This window comes from Electrona antarctica (assembly GCF_951216825.1).
Source record: "Electrona antarctica genome assembly, chromosome: 21".
Taxonomy (NCBI): domain Eukaryota; kingdom Metazoa; phylum Chordata; class Actinopteri; order Myctophiformes; family Myctophidae; genus Electrona; species Electrona antarctica.
In genome coordinates, this window is record NC_136802.1 from 1,839,365 (window position 1) to 1,853,137 (window position 13,773).

General features: G+C 50.8%; 1 protein-coding gene across 1 annotated transcript in view; it reads left to right on the forward strand.

Moving 5' to 3' along the window:
• LOC306913789 (low-density lipoprotein receptor-related protein 1-like) overlaps positions 1 to 13,773 on the forward strand; it is a gene marked incomplete at its 3' end in the record, with an annotated part of 277,756 nt that overhangs the window by 125,989 nt on the left and 137,994 nt on the right. Inside the window, exons 13-16 of the mRNA XM_079490601.1 lie at positions 740 to 929; positions 2,011 to 2,136; positions 8,792 to 8,932; positions 13,139 to 13,264. Of these exons, the coding sequence (XP_079346727.1) occupies positions 740 to 929; positions 2,011 to 2,136; positions 8,792 to 8,932; positions 13,139 to 13,264 (583 nt within the window). The remainder of the gene's footprint in view (positions 1 to 739; positions 930 to 2,010; positions 2,137 to 8,791; positions 8,933 to 13,138; positions 13,265 to 13,773) is intronic.

The window sequence follows — 13,773 nt, forward strand, 5'->3', positions numbered from 1 at the left end:
GAACTCTGACGACAGTTTTCAGACTGCAACAACCGAGCACACCCAGACGTAAAAAGACTTGTCTTTTAGTTCTACTGGATGTCTTCTCCACTAGTCCCTCCGTGACATTTTTGTCTAGTTTTTTGTTCAATTTGTTAACGAAATTGTCGATATAATTTGTCTCAGTCAACATAGCTTAGTTTTTATTTTGTTTTATGTAGGTTTCGTCAATGCCCAAAAGTAGTCGAGAAACGTTTTTTAAGTCGAGGAGAATCAACACGTCCGGTGTTGTCTGTATTGGTTCCAGATCAGAGGGTGTACGAGTGTTGTCTGTATTGGTTCCAGATCAGAGGGTGTACGAGTGTTGTCTGTATTGGTTCCAGATCAGAGGGTGTACGAGTGTTGTCTGTATTGGTTCCAGATCAGAGGGTGTACGAGTGTTGTCTGTATTGGTTCCAGATCAGAGGGTGTACGAGTGTTGTCTGTATTGGTTCCAGATCAGAGGGTGTACGAGTGTTGTCTGTATTGGTTCCAGATCAGAGGGTGTACGAGTGTTGTCTGTATTGGTTCCAGATCAGAGGGTGTACGAGTGTTGTCTGTATTGGTTCCAGATCAGAGGGTGTACGAGTGTTGTCTGTATTGGTTCCAGATCAGAGGGTGTACGAGTGTTGTCTGTATTGGTTCCAGATCAGAGGGTGTACGAGTGTTGTCTGTCTGTGTTCCAGACCAGACAGTGAGTGTTTGTCTGTCTGTGTTCCAGACGGTGTACGAGGGCCAGGAGCTGAGCCACGCCTTCGGCCTGTGTCACTACAAGCACTTCCTGTTCTGGAACGAGTACCGCAGCGGCAGCATCTACAAGCTGGACACGTCCACGGGCGTGGCCACGCTGCTGCGCAACGAGAGACCGCCCATCTTCGAGATACGCATGTACGACGCCCAGCAGCAGCAAGGTGAGCTAACGAGATGAGTTAACGAGATACGCATGTACGACGCCCAGCAGCAGCAAGGTGAGCTAACGAGAGGCCACGCCCATCTTCCAGATACCCATGTAGGACGCGTAGCAGCAGCAGCAAGGTAACCAGCGTCCGTCCGTCTGTCCGTCCATCATTTCGTCCCTAATTTCACTGTCCGGTGTCGAGTCCACATTTTGATTGACTGTCTCGACTCGGTATCTGACCATTCAGGGACTTGGGACTCTGTCCCCACCGAGTCCACTCGAGTCACGAGTCACTACAATGCAATGAAATAATGTTATTATACCCACATTATGAGGAGTCCATTCACAGTAACATAATCTATATATATTATGAGGAGTCCATTCACAGTAACACAATCTATATATATTATGAGGAGTCCATTCGCATTAGCGGGCGTAGAATCCGCACATCGACTGGGCTACGGAGACTTCAATAGATGATGAATGGAGCCCCGCACTCCATATTATATGTACAAAAGACTTTCTTTATTGAGAATTCTGACAACGTTTCGATCTGTTTGATCTTCATCAGGTCATGAGTCCATTCACATTAACATGATCAGACAGCTGCCTGGCTAAGTAACGGACTGCAGCTGACACGCCTGCCTGATGTCACAGGCTAAGTAACGGACTGCAGCTGACACGCCTGCCTGATGTCACAGGGTTTTCTGTAAATCAAAATAAATGAGAATAAATAATCTGGCCTCGACTCAGTCTTGCCTCCCGTCGATCTCGGTCTCGACTCGGACCCCCATTCCCTCGCCTCAGACTTGGTCTTGACTTGGACTCGCTTTAGGTGGACTCGACTACAATAGGATCTGTACTCGGGTTTTTACTAATACACAAGTTGTAAGGTTGTATCGGCATCAGGAGCAGGTCGGTGCCTCGTATGGTTTCCTCCACCATCGGTGTGTGAATGTGAGCTACATTGTAACGTAAAACGCTTTGGAGAAAAGTGCTATGGGTAATGCTGTCCATTACCCATTAATATAAATGCTATCCATTTAGCGTCTTTTACTATAAATGCCCTCCCTCTCCGTGTGGATCTCCTCTAGGCTCCAACGCGTGTCGTGTGTACAACGGCGGCTGCAGTAGCCTCTGTCTGGCCACGCCCGGAGGACGCTCGTGTGCGTGTGCAGAGGACCAGATCCTGGAGCCCGCGGACAACACCAGCTGCAAAGGTACGAGAGAGAAATGAGGGACTGTCCCACGCAAATGGGGACAGTAACGGTCTGTTACTGTATTGTATTGTCTTGTCTTGGGTCGGTTGCTTAGCTGTAGAAAACGGACCACCCTCGTTGTGTCTTGTTGGTGGTGAAGGAGTGACTCATTCACTGGTTTATTTCTCACCTCATGTCTGTGTTTTGTTCTCTCTGAGGCTCCCGTTAGCCGAGCCCTCCTGGTGACACGTAGATGCTAATTATACCACGCAGACATTAAGTCGATTACTTCAAATATGTTGAGTTATTTAGAATAGTTGTTGCTTGGTATTCTGCAGGCACACGGCTGTTGTCTCCGTTGCTGCTGCTGGCTGTACAGGCTGACGCTGGCCCGCCCCCCGCAGTGCAGCGGTGGTACACAGAGACTCCACAACAATCACCATACATTAAATACATTGATTCTGTGCCGTGGTTCAATAACAGTGTTTTGTTGTGGCGTTGCATATTGGCTGCATGCGCTGTTTCAGCCACGGTTGGTTTGAAGTTATATCGAGTGACGTGCGAACATTGCAAACTTGTCAAATAAGTGTAGTATGCGGTGGTGTCTGCTTTGCTGCCGTCAGTGCATTGCCCTTCCCATTGGTTCCCACACACACACTCCGCATGCCCCTCTGTCTATCTGCCTGTCTGTCTGCCTGTCTGTCTGCCCCTCTGTCTATCTGCCTGCCTGTATGTCTGCCCCTCTGTCTGCCCCTCTGTCTGCCTGTCTGCCTGTCTGCCTGCCTGTCTGCCTGTCTGTCTGCCTGTCTTCCCGCCTGTGTGTCTGGGAACCAATGGGAAGGGAAGGGGCAAATATCCATGGCACTGACGGCAGCATTGCCGTTGCTTGTCGTCCCATTGGCTAGAATGAGCCAATCACGTCAGTATGGACTAGGGTGTCGGATCTGGTCGTCTAACTGGTAGTCTTGTCTTGTCTTGCTTCTGAAGAAGGCGGTAGATGTTGCAAGAAAGATGTATGTGGCGCTGCTCTGTGGCGCCATGGGCAAAGGGCTACGCTGCTCTGTGGCGCCATGGGCAAAGGGCTACGCTGCTCTGTGGCGCCATGGGCAAAGGGCTACGCTGCTCTACGGTGCCATGGGGCAAAGGGCTACGCTGCTCTACGGCGCCATGGGCAAAGGGCTACGCTGCTCTGTGGCGACATGGGCAAAGGGCTACGCTGCTCTGAGGCGCCATGGGCAAAGGGCTACGCTGCTCTGTGGCGACATGGGCAAAGGGCTACGCTGCTCTACGGCGCCATGGGCAAAGGGCTACGCTGCTCTGTGGCGCCATGGGGCAAAGGGCTACGCTGCTCTACGGCGCCATGGGCAAAGGGCTACGCTGCTCTGTGGCGACATGGGCAAAGGGCTACGCTGCTCTACGGCGCCATGGGCAAAGGGCTACGCTGCTCTGGGGCGCCATGGGCAAAGGGCTACGCTGCTCTGTGGCGCCATGGGCAAAGGGCTACGCTGCTCTGTGGCGCCATGGGCAAAGGGCTACGCTGCTCTGTGGCGCCATGGGCAAAGGGCTACGCTGCTCTGTGGCGACATGGGCAAAGGGCTACGCTGCTCTGAGGCGCCATGGGCAAAGGGCTACGCTGCTCTGAGGCGCCATGGGCAAAGGGCTACGCTGCTCTACGGCGCCATGGGCAAAGGGCTACGCTGCTCTGTGGCGACATGGGCAAAGGGCTACGCTGCTCTGGGGCGCCATGGGCAAAGGGCTACGCTGCTCTGTGGCGCCATGGGCAAAGGGCTACGCTGCTCTGAGGCGCCATGGGCAAAGGGCTACGCTGCTCTGAGGCGCCATGGGCAAAGGGCTACGCTGCTCTGTGGCGCCATGGGCAAAGGGCTACGCTGCTCTGAGGCGCCATGGGCAAAGGGCTACGCTGCTCTGTGGCGCCATGGGCAAAGGGCTACGCTGCTCTGTGGCGCCATGGGCAAAGGGCTACGCTGCTCTGTGGCGACATGGGCAAAGGGCTACGCTGCTCTGTGGCGACATGGGCAAAGGGCTACGCTGCTCTGCTGCGCCATGGGCAAAGGGCTACGCTGCTCTGCTGCGCCATGGGCAAAGGGCTACGCTGCTCTGAGGCGCCATGGGCAAAGGGCTACGCTGCTCTGAGGCGCCATGGGCAAAGGGCTACGCTGCTCTGAGGCGCCATGGGCAAAGGGCTACGCTGCTCTGAGGCGCCATGGGCAAAGGGCTACGCTGCTCTGAGGCGCCATGGGCAAAGGGCTACGCTGCTCTGAGGCGCCATGGGCAAAGGGCTACGCTGCTCTGCTGCGCCATGGGCAAAGGGCTACGCTGCTCTGTGGCGACATGGGCAAAGGGCTACGCTGCTCTGCTGCGCCATGGGCAAAGGGCTACGCTGCTCTGCTGCGCCATGGGCAAAGGGCTACGCTGCTCTGTGGTGCCATGGGCAAAGGGCTACGCTGCTCTGCTGCGCCATGGGCAAAGGGCTACGCTGCTCTGCTGCGCCATGGGCAAAGGGCTACGCTGCTCTGTGGCGACATGGGCAAAGGGCTACGCTGCTCTGCTGCGCCATGGGCAAAGGGCTACGCTGCTCTGCTGCGCCATGGGCAAAGGGCTACGCTGCTCTGTGGCGACATGGGCAAAGGGCTACGCTGCTCTGTGGCGACATGGGCAAAGGGCTACGCTGCTCTGCTGCGCCATGGGCAAAGGGCTACGCTGCTCTGGGGCGACATGGGCAAAGGGCTACGCTGCTCTGTGGCGCCATGGGCAAAGGGCTACGCTGCTCTGTGGCGCCATGGGCAAAGGGCTACGCTGCTCTGGGGCGCCATGGGCAAAGGGTTACGCTGCTCTGCTGCGCCATGGGCAAAGGGCTACGCTGCTCTGCTGCGCCATGGGCAAAGGGCTACGCTGCTCTGTGGCGACATGGGCAAAGGGCTACGCTTGCATGCAGGCCCTTTGTCCTTGAACCTTAACTTATAGGGTTACACCTGACAAAAGAACAAAAAAACAAACAAACAGAGAGACACTATATTCTGCATATGTCTATCTTTTAACCATCAACCATTATCTTTTTTAACAACAATTAACCAGCCTATTTCCATGTCCAGAGACAATAACTTTACTTTAACACATGCATATTCACATTTAAGCATTACACATTATCCACAATTTAGCCACAATAATTCCCATAAATATCCCACTGATCCAGTGGTATGGACTGAGCATGCTCCCTACAATGGAGTCAGGCACTATGAAATCGGGTCCTTCCCCTGGCCAGAACCCAAGGAAGCTCTGAGAAGGAAGAGAAGTGGTCACGTGACTGGGCTGCGCCATGACACTTTAATGGACACTTTCATGGGAGCCAAACTACCCGGAGGTTTGGCAGAATGCACTGGAGTCAATGAGAGCTCAGTGACCAGCTCATGAACAAACATTATTTATGAATGACTGAGACCTTTTGTAAAGTAATCACTTCTGGAAAATAACAGAAGACATGTAACACATTATTGTCTGCTGTGTTGCTTTTCGATGTGTACGCTGTGTAATTTCTATAGAGGTATGGTATCTAAAGAGCACAAAGTACCTTTCTGAAGGTACCAAGTATCGTGGGACTTCCCACCGTTTCCTGTCTTGCAGCCAAATCTCACGATACTTCGGAGCCAGAAACGATACCTGCTGCTGTTTAGATCCTCAGATAAAATGATATACTGTGCACTCTGTGCACATCGAAAAGTAAGGGATTAGAAAACAACCTGTGATATGTCTTCTGTTATTTTCCAGAAGTGATTACTTTACAAAAGGTCTCAATTGTTCATAAATAATGTCTGTTATGAGCTGGTCCAGCCGGCTCCATTCACTGCCATGTATTCATTGCACTTCCGGTGTGAGTTTGGCTCCAATGAAAGTGTCCATGAAAGTGTCATGGCGGCGCAGCCCAGTCACGTGACCACTTCTCTTCCTTCTCAGAGCTTCCTTGGCCAGAACCAAGGACTGTCTAAAGAGGGCGAGACGCGAAGACCGTATGGGCGACGCCATGTTGCTCACATGGTGCTCCATGGAAGGAAAGAAACATGCGCAGTTGAGACCAGGAAGTTGGACAGGACAAATCATAGATATGGCCCAGCAGATGGCGTGATGCCACTGACAGGAGATATGCTTGTACATATCATGTCACGTCATTGCATTTTACCTTTTATATTAACGTTTTAACAGCAAATGGATAAGTAAGTCCCAGCATGGATCATCACACAGACAGTAATGTTGGTCGGACGTGACATATGTACAAGCATCTCTCCTTTCATTGGCATCACGCCATCTGCTGGGCCATTTGTGCCATATCTATGATTTGTCATGTCCAACTTCCTGGTCTCAACTGCACATGTTTCTTTCCTTCCATGGAGCACCATAAGCAACATGGCGTCCACCGTACGGTCTTCGCGTCTCGTCCTCTTTAGACAGTCCTTGGCCAGAACCAGGAAGCACTGTGGCAACATTGACAAACAACATGATTTAACAACTTAACCCATTTTGACCTGAGATCAGATTCTAAAAATGTCGTCTACATCCTGACAGTTTTCTGAAAAAGCTATGTTTCTATGTCAGTCGTTCTTCGATTTTTCAAAAATAGCAGACCTACAAGCTCAGAGCGCACCACCGAGTGGCGCGCTCTGAGCTTGTAGGTCTGCTATTTTTCAACAGTTAAAGTACAACATAATGCTTGAAACACCTAAAGGGTTTTTCCCGTCCTGAATGGGTAACATGTGTGAGTGGCTGGCAGGGTAATCTGCCACAGTAAGTGACAAATAAAGTGTTTCTGCAGCCATTATTTATACCACAACATCTGCAACGTTAACACCCCAGAGTTGGTGCTGTGTCGTTTTGTCTCGGGTCGGTTGCTTAGCGATAGGAAACCAAATGTACCTCCCTCGGTCTGTCTGGTGGTGGTGGCAGAGCAGGGATGTGACTCATTCTTCTGTCTGTGTGTCTCTGTATGATTATTATTATTATTCTCACCTGGATGGATTTATTGGTTTCTGTCAGCAAAACAGTCCTACATCCCTCCTCCTCCTCCTCCTCCCCCTCCCCTCCTCCTCCTCTTCCTCCTCATCTTCCCCCTCCTCCTCCTCCTCCTCCTCCATCCCTCCTCCTCATCCTCCTCCATCCCTCCTCCTCCTCCTCATCTCCCTCCTCTCCCTCCTCCTCTCCCTCCTCCTCCTATCCCTCCTCCTCCTCCATCCCTCCTTCTCTCCCTCCTCTCCCTCCTCCTCCTCCATCCCTCCTCCTCTCCCTCCTCCTCCTCTCCCTCCTCCTCCTTCTCTCCCTCCTCCTCCTCCTCATCCCCTTCTTCCTCCTCCTCCTCCTCATCCCCTTCTTCCTCCTCCTCCTCCTCTTCCCCCTCCTCCTCCTCCTCCTCCATCCCTCCTCCTCCTCCTCTCCCTCCTCCTCTCCCTCCTCCTCCTCCTCCTCCTCCATCCCTCCTCCTCTCCCTCCTCCTCCTCCATCCCTCCTCCTCTCCCTCCTCCTCTCCCTCCTCCTCCACTTCCTCCTCCTCTCCCTCCTCCACTTCCTCCTCCTCCTCCTCTCCCTCCTCCTCCACTTCCTCCTCCTATCCCTCCTCCTCCTCCTCATCCCCTTCTTCCTCCTCCTCCTCCTCTTCCCCCTCCTCCTCCTCCTCCATCCCTCCTCCTCCTCTTCCCCCTCCTCCTCCTCCTCCATCCCTCCTCCTCCTCCTCCCCCTTCTTCCTCATCCTCCTCCTCCTCCTTCCCTCCTCCTCTCCCTCCTCCTCCTCTTCCCCCTCCTCCTCCTCCTCCTCCTCCATCCCTCCTCCTCCCCCTCTTCCTCCTCCTCCTCCTCCTCCATCCCTCCTCCTCCCCCTTTTCCTCCTCCTACTCCTCCTCTCCCTCCTCCTCCCCTTCCTCCACCTCCACCTCATCCTCCTCCTCCTCCTCTCTCCTCCTCATCTTCCCCCTCCTCTTCCTCCTCATCCTCCACCTCCTCCTTCATTTCTTTCTGTTATTCATTCATTCACATTTTGTATGATTTGTATCCTGCAGATTACTGTACTGTACTACGCACTTTATGCTCTTCTCTCTCTCTCTTTTTGAGGTGCAACCAATCCAAGGAACAGCAATGTCCGTGTTCAACTGTGTGTGCGCGTGTGCGTGTGCGTGTGCGTGTGCGTGTGCGACCAGTACCAATGAGCACCAAAAGTGGCGCTGTTGTGCCAGAAACAGAGAGAGAGAGAGATCGTGTTAGAACCGATAGGAACTGAAATTGGAACGATACAGAGAAGAAATTGGAACGATACAGAGAAGAAATTGGAACGATACAGAGAAGAAATTGGAACGATACAGAGAAGAAATTGGAACGATACAAATTGGAACGATACAGAGAACTAATAGGAACTGAAATTGGAACGATACAGAGAAGAAATTGGAACGATACAAATTGGAACGATACAGAGAACCAATAGAGGGGAATTGCACCACTCTGTTCACACGGGTGTGATTTTTTAACTGCAATGACCATTCAGATTTCGCCCACATTACTTGTAACGTGATGTGACAATATAAAGATTGATTCTGATTCCCCCCCCCCCCCTCTCTCTCTCTCTTTATCTCTCCCCCCCCCCCCCCCCCCACCCCCCTCTCCCCCCCCCCCTCCATACAGCCAACCCGTCGTACGTCCCTCCCCCTCAGTGCCAGCAGGGGGAGTTTGCGTGTAAGAACAACCGCTGCATCCAGGAGAGGTGGAAGTGTGACGGAGACAACGACTGTCTGGACAACAGTGACGAGGCCCCGGAACTCTGCCGTGAGTCACGCACGCACGCACGCACGCACGCACGCACGCACGCACGCACGCACGCACGCACGCACGCAATTTAACCTCCCCATTCTGAACGTCATTGGCCCCGAAGTCCCAAAAGAAAGCCCACGCACCTCCGAGTCCATCCATGTTGGTTCCACCTCCGAGTCCATCCATGTTGGTTCCACCTCCGAGTCCATCCATGTTGGTTCCACCTCCGAGTCCATCCATGTTGGTTCACCTCCGAGTCCATCCATGTTGGTTCCACCTCCGAGTCCATCCATGTTGGTTCCACCTCCGAGTCCATCCATGTTGGTTCCACCTCCGAGTCCATCCATGTTGGTTCCACCTCCGAGTCCATCCATGTTGGTTCACCTCCGAGTCCATCCATGTTGGTTCCACCTCCGAGTCCATCCATGTTGGTTCACCTCCGAGTCCATCCATGTTGGTTCCACCTCCGAGTCCATCCATGTTGGTTCCACCTCCGAGTCCATCCATGTTGGTTCCACCTCCGAGTCCATCCATGTTGGTTCCACCTCCGAGTCCATCCATGTTGGTTCCACCTCCGAGTCCATCCATGTTGGTTCACCTCCGAGTCCATCCATGTTGGTTCCACCTCCGAGTCCATCCATGTTGGTTCCACCTCCGAGTCCATCCATGTTGGTTCCACCTCCGAGTCCATCCATGTTGGTTCCACAGCCTGCTGCTGAACTGAGTTGAGACAGAGCAGGGTGTGAGCGTCGAGCCGGTGGCGTGTTGGTCTGCGCTGCTGTGTGTGTGTGTGTGTGTGCGTGCGTGTGTGTGTGTGCGTGCGTGCGCTCATGACACGCACGTGTGTATGAGAGAATGCAGGAATGTCAGAGTATCTGGAAAAACTCTCCTGTCTACAGTGCGTGTGTCTGTCTGCCTGCCTGTCTGTCTGCCTGTGTGTCTGTCTGTCTGCCTGTGTGTCTGTCTGTGGTCAGACAGTAGACAGGTTCCAGTTGCAGACTGTTCAAAACATCTGGAATATGTGTCTGTCTGTTCTGTGTGTATAGTATCCTCACCATAGCAGATGACATCGCTGTCACGATTGCAGAAAGACTGAACCCAAATGCAGAGGCAGAGCTCAGGAAAGTTCAAATGAACTGATGTATTGAACCAAACATGGTCAAGCACAACACAACGTTAGCAGTAGCTGCAGGCAGAGGAATGCCAAAAAAGCTGATCGATACAGAAGCACAAAACAAAAAGCAGAATGTCCAAAAATGCAAACCTTCAAAAATACACAAGGCAGAGAAGTCCAAACCATACAGGGAACCAGCAACTCCAGTCCAAACCATACAGGGAACCAGCAACTCCAGTCCAAACCATACAGGGAACCAGCAACTCCAGTCCAAACCATACAGGGAACCAGCACCTCCAAGAACAACACATGTAGGAAACAAAGACTTGTGTTCTGACAGTGTGAGTGTGGCACGAGTCCAGTTTTGTAGTGAGCAGGTTGATTGTGGAAGTGTTCACAGGTTTGTATTGTGGGCATGGCTGGGCTGGGGACGGAGTGGGAACAGGTGTGTGACAATGACTGAGAGTAGGAATGGAGAGTGGGAGTGGCTGACAGGGAGACATGGTCTGTAGACCATGGCAATCGCAACACACACTGCTGGAAAAGGAAGATCAGCATCAACATAAAGCTTGTCAATGTACGGAGGCTCACAGTGCTGTAAAATATCATAATAGATGGTTGTGTTGAGACTCTGGACATGACAAAACACAGTGATGAGTTAGGCCATGTTATCTGCATGGTGTTGATCCACTGACTGATACAACATGTTATCTGCTATGGGGTTGATCCACTGACAGATAGAACATGTTATCTGCATGGTGTTGGTCCACTGACAGATAGAACATGTTATCTGCATGGTGTTGATCCACTGACAGATAGAACATGTTATCTGCATGGTGTTGATCCACTGACAGATAGAACATGTTATCTGCATGGTGTTGGTCCACTGACAGATAGAACATGTTATCTGCATGGTGTTGGTCCACTGACAGTGATAGAACATGTTATCTGCATGGTGTTGGTCCACTGACAGATAGAACATGTTATCTGCATGGTGTTGGTCCACTGACAGATAGAACATGTTATCTGCATGGTGTTGGTCCACTGACAGATAGAACATGTTATCTGCATGGTGTTGGTCCACTGACAGATAGAACATGTTATCTGCATGGTGTTGGTCCACTGACAGATACAACATGTTATCTGCTATGGTGTTGGTCCACTGACAGATACAACATGTTATCTGCATGTTGTTGGTCCACTGACAGATACAGCATGTTATCTGCTATGGTGTTGGTCCACTGACAGATACAACATGTTATCTGCATGGTGTTGGTCCACTGACTGATACAACATGTTATCTGCTATGTTGTTGGTCCACTGACTGATACAACATGTTATCTGCTATGGGGTTGATCCACTGACTGATACAACATGTTATCTGCTATGTTGTTGATCCACTGACTGATACAACATGTTATCTGCTATGTTGTTGATCCACTGACAGATACAACATGTTATCTGCATGGTGTTGGTCCACTGACAGATAGAACATGTTATCTGCATGGTGTTGGTCCACTGACTGATACAACATGTTATCTGCATAGTGTTGGTCCACTGACAGATACAACATGTTATCTGCATAGTGTTGGTCCACTGACAGATACAACATGTTATCTGCATGGTGTTGGTCCACTGACAGATAGAACATGTTATCTGCATGGTGTTGGTCCACTGACAGATAGAACATGTTATCTGCTATGGGGTTGATCCACTGACTGATACAACATGTTATCTGCTATGGGGTTGATCCACTGACAGATAGAACATGTTATCTGCTATGGGGTTGATCCACTGACTGATACAACATGTTATCTGCTATGGGGTTGATCCACTGACAGTGAGAACTTAACACTGGTTTCAACACAGCCATCTTTTTAGAGTACATTGTGCTTCAGTATGTTGACAAGCTTCATGGAGATGCAAATTTTCCTTTCCAGCTCGATTTGGCACCTGCCCACAGAGCCACAACTACTAGTAACTGGTGTACTGACCATGGTATTACTGTGTTAAAACTACTAGTAACTGGTGTACTGACCATGGTATTACTGTGCTTAACTGACCAGACAACTGGCCTGACTTGAACCCCACAGAGAATCTTGGTTGTATTGTCAAGAGGAAGGTGTGAGACATGAGACTGAACAGTACAAATTAATTTACGGCTGTTATCAAAGCAAACCTGGGCTTCCATAACACCTCAACAGTGCCACAGGCTGATCACCTCCATGCCACGCCCCATTGGCTGATCACCTCCATGCCACGCCCCATTGGCTGATCACCTCCATGCCACGCCCCATTGATGCAATTATTTGTTCAAAGGTATCCCAGACCAAGTATTAACTCAAGCATTAATATACTTTTCAGATGGTCAACATTTCTCATTTAAAAAAATCATTTTTTAGTGGTCTCGTAAAATATTCGAATTAATTGAGATATGATTTGTTTGATTTTCATGAGCTGTACGCCATAATCATCAAGATTAAAACAAAAAAAAGGTTTTAAATACTTTACACTTTATGCACAATGAATTGAGATTATATGACAGTTTCACTTTTTGAATTACAGAAGAAAATTAACTTTTACAAAATATTCTAATGACATGGGATGGACCTGTAGCTCCTCCAGAATGAGCGTAGAGACTGAGGTCACAACACAGCTGTGGTGGGATTCAGAATCGCACGTAAAGGACAACATTTCTGCCTCCCCCTGGCCAGCCGGGGCGCCTGATGGAGGGGAAAGGAAATGCATCGCGCTACATCCAACCAGGGAAACTCCCCCCTGGCAGGTGTAAAGGAGAAACTTGGACACTCAGGCATGAAGGAAGCATGAGTTCAAGTCCGTTGCTCTCCCCAGGTTGGCGGAGGGTGTGTAGAGCCCACGATCACATTAGATAATTGACACAGGGGTGAAAAATGGGTTACAAAATCGTGGGATAAAAAATATTAAAAAAAAGACATTTCAACACTTCCTCTCTCTCTCTCTCTCTCTCTCTCTCTGTCTCTCTCTCTGTCTCTCTCTCTCTCTCTCTCTCTCTCTCTCTGTCTCTCTCTCTCTCTCTCTCTCTCTCTCTCTCTCTCTCTCTCTCTCTCTCTCCCCCCCCCCTCCAGACCAGCACACCTGTCCTACGGACCGGTTCAAGTGTGAGAACAACCGCTGCATCCCGCTGCGATGGCTCTGTGACGGAGACAACGACTGTGGCAACGACGAGGACGAGTCCAACACCACCTGCTCAGGTAACCAGTCCAATTAACACCACCTGGTCAGGTAACCAGTCCAATTAGCACCACCTGGTCAGGTAACCAGTCCAATTACCACCACCTGGTCAGGTAACCAGTCCAATTAGCACCACCTGGTCAGGTAACCAGTCCAATTAACACCACCTGGTCAGGTAACCAGTCCAATTAACACCACCTGGTCAGGTAACCAGTCCAATTAGCACCACCTGGTCAGGTAACCAGTCCAATTAGCACCACCTGGTCAGGTAACCAGTCCAATTAACACCACCTGGTCAGGTAACCAGTCCAATTAACACCACCTGGTCAGGTAACCAGTCCAATTAACACCACCTGGTCAGGTAACCAGTCCAATTAGCACCACCTGGTCAGGTAACCAGTCCAATTAGCACCACCTGGTCAGGTAACCAGTCCAATTAACACCACCTGGTCAGGTAACCAGTCCAATTAGCACCACCTGGTCAGGTAACCAGTCCAATTAACACCACCTGGTCAGGTAACCAGTCCAA